This window comes from Lutjanus erythropterus, chromosome 8 (genome assembly GCF_056507025.1).
Source record: "Lutjanus erythropterus isolate fLutEry1 chromosome 8, fLutEry1.hap2, whole genome shotgun sequence".
Lineage (NCBI taxonomy): Eukaryota > Metazoa > Chordata > Actinopteri > Lutjaniformes > Lutjanidae > Lutjanus > Lutjanus erythropterus.
Genome location: NC_139324.1, coordinates 43452083 through 43462500, shown reverse-complemented (window position 1 = coordinate 43462500; position 10418 = coordinate 43452083). Strand labels below are relative to the sequence as shown.

Below are 10418 nucleotides of genomic sequence, written 5' to 3'. Positions count from 1 at the left end.
AAAAGAAATAAATGTCCAAATGTCACAACGTGTGTATGAATTAAACATGTATGTTCAAACCCTGTGATGATTTTACATAAATGACACAAATTAAAAATTCTCACAATAAAACATCCAGTGTGTCTCCTGCAGGTTAAAGACACACAGACAGACAGAGTTTTGTCTTACTGGCATCAGACTTCAGCCGTTGTGTTTTATGACAGATGTTGAAACCCTGTCAGACGGTTTTTGACGTGTTGAGAATGTGTTGATTGTGTGTGAGCAGGTTGTAAACATGGAGACAGTAAACAGCAGCCGAGCGTCGGCCTGCGACTGGACGATCACACGGCTGTGAGACATGTGGCATGAAGACACTGCAGCAGGACGGACACACACACACACACACACACACACACACACACTGCTCCTGTTGCTGCTGCAGAAGCATCAGAAAGCTTCAGCGGAGCCTCGAACATCTGACCAACATGTTTAAAACAGATTGTGAACAATAACTCGCTGGTTTTTATTTTCAGCGTCTCACGTTCAGCAGCTGATTCTGCAGCACAGTCAGCGATTTTAAAACGCAGCTCCTCTCTGCTCTTATGTTTCTTTAAATCTGATTTTAAAAATGTTCATTTTATTTCTGCAGAGAGTTTTATAGTCTGCAGTCAGAGCAGCGTCGACTGAGATCAGGAGAAACATTTTAACTTCAGGGACAGAAACGACCACGACAAACAAATATTTTAAATGTCCTGCGTCATTTCACACACAAACACACACACATCCACAGCCGGGAAATATTCTGCAAATCCCCAAAATCCACTGGGACACATTTGAACTCTTTGAAAACTTTGAGAATTTAAAATAAACTTGTAAATATGGACATGTGTCCAGCACACAGAGAGACGCTCAGGTCCAAACATCGGCACCAAACTTCATTCAGAAAACAGAGAATTAAAGCTGGTGATAAAACAGCTGCAGCCTCACAGCTGGATGTGACGGGTGGAGGTGGACGAGGCTGTTCAGAGATCTGGTTACACCAACCAGACCATAATCTGCACACCCCCCCACCCCCCCGCCCTCCTCACCCCCATCAACAAACCCCCCGAGACCCCCGAGAGGAGGAGACGGAGACGGATCCCACGAGGAGGAAAAACCACGGCCACGAATACGACGAGAGGAAACACCCGGACGGAGGAATAAAAAAGATTTAAAACATTTAAAAACACTTTTTATTTTAATTGATCTGTTTTTAACTTTATTTTGATATTTGCAGGAAAAATAAAACTAAAAATTTATTATTTTACAATCATAATTAAAACTATGAGTCTGTTTTTCCTGCTGAAGTGAAGTGAAATGTTGTGAGAGAACAGTCCGTCCTGCTTTACATTCTGCTGCTGCCTCTTTTGTCTGCATTTAAATGACAGATTGTGCCTTTAAATCAGAATGGAAGCTGAGTGTTAATGAGGCGTTAAAACTTATTTTAGTGTCGCGGAGGAGCTTTTATTGTTGCTCTGTTAACATGAGAATCAAACAGGAGTGTGTCGGTTTGCAGCTGCGGGACCGTAGATAAAAACAAGTGAAATAATTCTGTTAGTGGAGCAAAAAACACGAGTTTTTTAAAAGGAGTTTTGAACTGAAGTTGATTTAAACTAAACATTAAAACATAAAAATCAGAATTAAAATAAAAATAAGTGAAACAATGTTGGTTTGATTATGAACAATCACCAGCAGCAGATCATCAGACAAAATCCAGTTTTTAAAGAGAATCAACTGATCATAAAAATCTGAATTAAATTAAAATTGATCAGCAGATTTCTGTTAATTAAAAACAAACTCAAGTCTCCAACAAACAAACAAACAAACAAACATGGAGATAAAAACGACAGAAAACAGCTACCACACACACACACACACACACACACACACACACACACACACACACACACACACACTCAGAGCCAAAAAAGACTTTTTTAAAGGAAGTTCTGAATTGGACTTGTTGTTTTAAAAGGACAATAAATAATTTAAAAATGTGAATTAACATGAAAATAAATAATCCGTTTTCTGTTTCTGATGTTTGTTTGACTTTTTGTTTGTGAGGAAAAAACAAACAAACAAAGATGAAAATAAAGAAGACAGAGAACAGCCGCTGCGTGAAGAGGAAAAAAAACGAGCGTTTTTTAAACTGAAGAAAAGAAATCAAGGAAATATGAAGTAAAATGTTTGTTTCTGACGTGATTAAAGAAAAAACGAGCTAAAGCTTCAACAAACAAACAAACAAACATGGAAACAAAATAAAGACTTTGGTTGAAATAAAGTCAAACTGTTTCTTTGATGTTTAAATTCTTTAAGTTAAAAATGATTTTCAGAATAAAAGTCTGTTTTTGTCTCGGTATGTCTCGTGTCTCGGGGCTCGCGCGCGGTTGTTCCGTTTCAGGACAAATAGTGACGAAAAGTCTCCAAACCGGATCAGATGAGACCGGGTTTACAGAGTCCACATTGAGACCTGGACCCGGACCGGGTCTGGAGAAGCCACAGGTCCGCACGCGGAGATAACGGTCCCCGCAGACCTGCTCCACTCTGCGGGTCTGTGCGCGTCCATCAGACACACCCGGACCCCCCTGAACCCCGCACACAGTCACACCCTAACCCGGAACCTCCACAGAGTCCCGAGCAGAACTTTTCTGAGTCTGTAACGGGACGGGTCGTCCCGGCAAGCCGGGCGGGGACACCGTGTGTGTTTGTGTGTGTGTGTGTGTGTGTGTGTGTGTTGATCGTACCGGTCTTCCTCCGCGGGTTGGCCTGTTTGCGTCTCTGGTTTCCTCGCGGACCCTCCGCCATGCTGCTCTCAGGCTTCATGAGGACTCAGTCCAGTCCCGCATCGAGTCCAAGTCCTCGGTGATCCGGATTGTTCCGCTGCGGTCCCTGAAGAGCCGCACAGACACACACACACACACACACAGAGTAAATCCTCCGGCCGGTCCGGACTCACTGAGCTTCACAGACCGGAAATTAAAAAAAGCTCCATAAAGTTTGTTTTTGTTTTTTAAAGTTTGTTTTGTTTTGTCGCGCGCACCGACAGCCCCGCACCGCCCCGCACCGCGTCAAAGAGAGACCGTCCTGATGGTCTCTGCTGAGAGACTGAGACTGAGACCGGACTGACAGACACACACACACACACACACACACACACACACACACACACTGAGAGGAGGAGGAGACACACACACACACACACACACGCAACAACTTTGTGACATTAAATAATAAACTTGTTGTTTTTCGTCTCTTTTCACGCAGAGGGTCACGTGTGTGTTTCAGTTTTTCTGTCCCTGAGCAGCTGATCGATCATTGATTACTGATCGATACGTGAATCAGTGGAATCATCAGAGTCTGATGGTAAATGTTCGGTTATATAAGCTGAGAACATTCAGGCCTCAGTTGTGTAATGTGAGCGCGCAGGTCAGTAAAACAAACGCACTCATTATCATCACATTCTATTTAAATTGAATTCTATTTTAATCGTCTTATTTGTCTTCGATGATCAATGATCAATACCCGGACCTGTTGGTGCTCTCAGGGACGCGCTCACACACGGAGACGGAAGCCTGGAGGATCATTTTAAAGCTACAAATTTAAGCAGAAATGTGATTAAATGTCTGTTTCCTCCGTGTGTGAGAGCGGGGAGCGGCGGCAGCAGCAGCGGGGACAGAGCTCCTCCTGCCCGGCCTGCCCGCCCCTCTCCTCCCGCTGTCAGCTCAGAGCACCCTGCAACCCTCCGTCCACTCTTCATCTTCCTCCTCCTCCTCCTCCTCCATCCCTCCTCACCTGAGCGGCAGCAGCGCTCCTATCTGCTCTCACCTGTCCGCAGGTAGAGCAGGTATCCAGGTAACTGCTGCTGCGCTTTGATTGGCTCCTGAAAGAGAAGCAGAGGAGAGCAGAGGAGCAGACCTACCTCCTCTCAGTGTTCCTCCTGCTGAAGGAGGAGAAGCAGCGGAAGAAAAGAAAAAATCCTCCTCCTCCTCCTCCTCCTCCTCTTCCTCCTCCTTCTACACCATCAAACAGGTTTGGACTTGGTCCCGCTGGTCCCGGTGAGTCCGGGTGTGGAGCGGAGCAGGTCCTGGTCCTGGAGGGGAGCAGGTCGGACTGATGTGAGCCTCCTCCTCCTCCTCTTCCTCCTCCTCCTCCCGGAGCGTCACCGTTTTTTTCTTTCCTGCAACATTAACAGGCGCGAGCCCCTCTACAGCAGCACGCGCCACCTATCTTTACGCGGAGGGATAAAGAGGACCCCCCCCCCCCCCCTGCTCATATCACCTCTGAACACTTTTTGCTTTGGGTGTCAATCAGGAGCTCCACGCGCCTTTCCACTGTCACTGACACCTGATTGGCTCACAGTTACACAGGTAGATCACCTGCACAGGTGAAGCCTCTGCTCTGTTCTCTCTCCACCGAGGAGGAGGCGCAGCACGAGCATGCGCACACTGCTCCGTGCCCCGCAACTTTACCTGCGTGTTATGGCCTTGATTGACAGGTGAAATTACCTCCAATAATAATAATAATAATAATAATAATAATAATAATAAAAAATGAACAAATACATAAATAAATAAATACATAAAATAATAAATTAAAATACGAAATAAAAAAACACAATAAAAAACGTGAAACATGAAATTTAAATTCACTTTCTGAAATTTTACATATACAATTTGTTTTTTAAAAAAATACAAAATATATGTATATTATAAAGAAAATATTAAAAGTAAAGTCAAAACCTTCAAAAATTGATGAAATTAACTTGATCAATTTGAATAGAATTATGGAAACAGAAACATTTAAAATTAAGAAGAAATTATTTAAACATAAAAATAAATGAAAATAGGAATATAAAATTGTATTTACAGATTAAAATGAAGTAGAATAATTTTTCAATAAATAAAATATATTTGACATGAAACCTATTTAAGTAGTTTATGTTTCTAAATTTATCTTCTTAAATCGTTATCAGGTAGTTTTTGTTCTCATATATGAAACAAAATACACATAACACAACATAAATCATACAATATAAATCAAACATAAAAAAATTAAATGGGGTTAATTTTTGAAATGTACAACTGGAAAAACAATCTGATAAAAAGAATGATTCTGAAAGACATAAAAAAAAATCATTGGATGGATTTGAACTGAGATGTTGGTTATTAAAATACATAAAGAAATATATAAAAATAAGAAAATAAAATTGTACTGACAGATTAAATAAACTAGTCCAGTTTTTTAATTAATAACATTTGTTATTACATATTATATTATTATAAATGTGAGAATAGAATTTCTTAAAAAAATAGAAATGATTACATATACAAACTTTTCTTTCTTCAGTGAGTTATCAGGTGTCATGTCATGTGACCTCAGTCCAGGGTCATGTGAAACAGGTGGTCCTACCTGACTGCACTGTGATTGGCTACCACCACTTTGCTCTGATTGGTTAGTATCTGTTGCCTGATTGGTTTGCTGGAAGGCCTTGTGGTGAAAGTGTCACTTCTAACCCTAAACTGTTCCTGTCTGACACCTGTCCAAGGTGTTGCTTGTTGTCCATGTTGTTTCTCTGAAACATACCTGAGAAGCTTTTTGTGCCTAAACCTCCCCATAAATCAAATGAGTCTACAAAATGAAAAAATCAGTGACGTTTAGTTACATCGTTCTGTCTGAGACTCCTGGGTTTGATCCATTCATCGATCACAGCCTCCTCGCTAAGCTCCTTCCAGCTCATATCTATACTCACGCACACAGCCAATCAGAGTACAGTAGTAATAGCCAATCACAGCACAGCAGGGGGTGGGACTACATGGAACAATCTTGGAGAATAAAAGTACACACCCTGTAAACATCAGGAGCAACACATCAGTGAAAAGTTTCAACTTTTCTTTTTAAGTTTTCTTCTGTCTCCCTTTGAAAATAAAAGTCCTGTCTATCAGAGTAGCACTGATGGTCAGATTTCAGAATAAAAGCTGAAGGTCAGGTGATGTTTCTGGTCAAATCTCAGGTAAGTTTCAGTTTTTGTTCACCTGCTGAGAAAACAACAACAAAACTGACCAGAAAAGAAGAAGAAGAAGAAGAAGAAGAAGAAGAAGAAGTGAGAACCAACGAATCATAAACCTGAAAAAGGTTTGTCATTCCCTCATCATATGACCACACACACACACACACACACACACACACACACACACACACACACACAACGCTGTGTGTGTGTTACTCAACTGTTCTGGTTGCAACATGAACTCTGGAGACATTAAAGGTGACAGAAAGTGGTGAAGTTTGTGAGAGATTGATAGAAAGCTGCTGAGTCACTGTCCACACACAACTACACAACTACACAACTACACAAACACTACACACAACCACACACACTGTTTTCAACACTGTCAGTCACACAGTTCTCTATTCTAACTTACATGTGTGGCGTCACACCTTAGGAACCAGTCTGAACCAGAAACTTAAAACAAAAATCTTGTTCCGGTGATGTTATTTAGAGTCAGAGTCTGTGCCGCAGTATCGAGGCCCCGCCTACACATCCGGCTGACCCAATGGCAAGCAGACCTCATCTGTCAATCATGATGTAAAACTTCTTTTTTATATCATTAAATAACTAAAAACCAAACTGATGAAACAATGATGAACAAACACCAGCGAGGTCAGAACGACCTAAAATGACAGAAACATTTATTTGACGTGAACTTTGATGTTTTAGTTTGTTCCACATCCCACCTGTTAATGTGAAAGGGGCGGGGTTTATGAGCTATACTGCAGCCAACCACCAGGGGGCATCAGATGTCCCGTGTCATTTGGTCCATCTTTATATGCAGACAATGGTCTCAGTTTCTATCAATAATAATAATCAATTGCTGGTGTCCACATGGATCAGATATTTAGGAACCTATAAAACTTTTTTTTTTTTTTAATTATCAAAGCCTACTGTTGTTGTTTTATTGTCTTAGTATTTAATTCTTAATATTTTTTTTTTATGTATTTTCATGTAGTTTTTTTTTTTTTCATGTTCTTTTGTTGTATAATTTATTAAAAAATATTAGAATTGACTTTATCATTTTCTCTTTCATCATAATAGTTTTATTGGTCATGAAAAGTAAATTTTGAAAAATAGAAATGAACTCCAACAAAATGATGTCAGATTTGACTTTAATGAGTTTATTTATCACTTGCTGGATTATTTATTCATATTATTATTTATCTCATAGGTCTCTATTTTGTCCTCTCTGATCTTCCGTAGATGTGGCAGGTGTTAAATCTGTGTTGGTCATGTGATCACCTGGTCATGTGACTCTGGCTCCTCACGCACAGGTGGATGATAATCTGTGATGGAGACTTGTGGATTACCTTAATCTGTGTTTTGGGTTGTACATGGGGGGTATTATGGGGTGTAGGGGGGCTTTAAAGGGGTATTACACTAATCGCAGTATAAGTGTTCCCATTAGGCTTATGGGGGGGGGGGGGGGGGGGGGGCGCACATCTGTCTGAAACCCCAACACACTCCGTCACATTATGAGATTATAATCAGACAAACTGCGTGAAATGTTTTATTTAAGAAATATATATATAATAATACAGTATTATTGATCATTGGTTATTGTTTGTTGAATAATTCCAACAGCTTGGAGCTGCATCCTCTTACCTGATATTTCTCCATAAAGTCTCAAATTAATTAAAAACTAAAAATGATTATTGATAATGTTTTTTTTATTCTAGAGGTTGTCTTAAACACATATGCTGATTGTTGAATGTTATCAAGCAGGTTAAAAGTTATTTATTCATATTAATTTATTGTTTGTATATGTGTTGAAGCTGGAATTGTTGGGAGATGAATAATTAATAGTTAACAGTTTCACAAATTAATTTTTGTTCCCTCTGGTCCATCGAGCAGCTGTGAGTCCAACATCTTCTGCTGGTTCATGTTTGAAACAAAACTTTTCACTTCGTACAGCTGTGAACTTCAGAACTGTTTTCATGTGGTGAGATTATTTTTCATCATAAACACGATCTTTCAATAATCCTTCAGTCAACAACCTCTGAATATTTTCAGTCACATTACACACAAACATTCCACTGAATTCCACCCACCTGACACATGTGACACACCTGAAACATGTGACGCACCTGATACATGTGACACACCTGAAACATGTGACACACCTGAAACATGTGAGGCACCTGATACATGTGACACACCTGAAACATGTGACGCACCTGATACATGTGACACACCTGAAACATGTGACACACCTGAAACATGTGACACACCTGACACATGTGACGCATCTGAAACATGTGACACACCTGAAACATGTGACGCACCTGATACATGTGACACACCTGATACATGTGACACACCTGAAACATGTGACGCACCTGATACATGTGACACACCTGATACATGTGACACACCTGAAACATGTGACACACCTGAAACATGTGACGCACCTAAAACATGTGACGCACCTAAAAAAAGGTGACACACCTGAAACATGTGACCCACCTGAAACGTGATGTACCTGAAACATTTGATGCACCTGAAACATGTGACGCACCTGAAACATTTGACGCACCTGAAACATGTGACGTACCTGACACACATGTGTCACACATGTGACACACCTGACGCACCTGAAACATGTGACGTACCTGACACACGTGTCACACATGTGACACACCTGACGCACCTGACACATGTGACACACCTGACACATGTGACACACCTGAAACATGTGACACACCTGAAACATGTGACGCACCTGAAACATGTGACGCACCTAAAACATGTGACACACCTGAAACATGTGACGCACCTGATACATGTGACACACCTGAAACATGTGACGCACCTGATACATGTGACACACCTGAAACATGTGACACACCTGAAACATGTGACACACCTGACACATGTGACGCATCTGAAACATGTGACACACCTGAAACATGTGACCCACCTGATACATGTGACACACCTGATACATGTGACACACCTGAAACATGTGACGCACCTGATACATGTGACACACCTGATACATGTGACACACCTGAAACATGTGACACACCTGAAACATGTGACGCACCTAAAACATGTGACGCACCTAAAAAAAGGTGACACACCTGAAACATGTGACCCACCTGAAACGTGATGTACCTGAAACATTTGATGCACCTGAAACATGTGACGCACCTGAAACATTTGACGCACCTGAAACATGTGACGTACCTGACACACATGTGTCACACATGTGACACACCTGACGCACCTGAAACATGTGACGTACCTGACACACATGTGTCACACATGTGACACACCTGACGCACATGACACATGTGACACACCTGACACATGTGACGCACCTGACACATGTGACACACCTGATACATGTGACACACCTGAAACATGTGACGTACCTGAAATGTGAGGCACCTGAAACATGTGACACACCTGAAACATGTGACACACCTGAAACATGTGACACACCTGATACATGTGACACACCTGAAACATTTGACACACCTGATACATGTGACACACCTGAAACATTTGACACACCTGAAACATGTGACGTACCTGAAATGTGAGGCACCTGAAACATGTGACACACCTGATACATGTGACACACCAGAAACATGTGACGCACCTGAAACATGTGACGCACCTGAAAAATTTGACGCACCTGAAACATGTGACGCACCTGAAACATGTGACGCATCTGAAACATGTGACGCACCTGAAACATGTGACGCACCTGAAACATGTGACACATCTGAAACATGTGACGCACCTGATACATGTGACGCATCTGACACATGTGACGCACCTGACACATGTGACGTACCTGAAACATGTGACGTACCTGAAACATGTGATGCACCTGAAATGAATATTTTCTGTCACATTACACACAAACATTCCACTGAATTCCACCCACCTGACACATGTGACACATCTGAAACATGTGACACACCTGACGCACCTGACACATGTGACACACCTGACGCACCTGACACATGTGACACACCTGATGCACCTGACACATGTGACGCACCTGACACATTTGACGCACCTGACACGTGTGACGCACCTGACACATGTGACGCACCAGAAACATGTGACACACCTGAAACATGTGACGCACCTGAAACGTGACACATCTGACACATGTGACGCACCTGAAACATGTGACGCACCTGAAACGTGATGTACCTGAAACATGACGCACCTGAAACATGTGACACACCTGAAACATTTGACACACCTGAAACATGTGACGCATCTGACACATGTGACGCACCTGACACATGTGACGTACCTGAAACATGTGACGTACCTGAAACATGTGATGCACCTGAAATGAATATTTTCTGTCACATTACACACA

The 10418-nt window shown here is 41.7% G+C and overlaps 1 protein-coding gene across 1 annotated transcript in view; it reads right to left on the bottom strand.

The window, feature by feature from the left end:
- Window positions 1-3306, bottom strand: part of LOC146323397 (zinc finger E-box-binding homeobox 2-like) — a gene marked incomplete at its 3' end in the record, with an annotated part of 55785 nt that extends 52479 nt beyond the window's left edge. The window contains 2 exon segments of the mRNA XM_084724210.1: window positions 2763-2907; window positions 3059-3306. Coding sequence (XP_084580336.1) covers window positions 2763-2841 — 79 coding nt within the window.
- Window positions 3307-10418: the final 7112 nt, after the last annotated feature.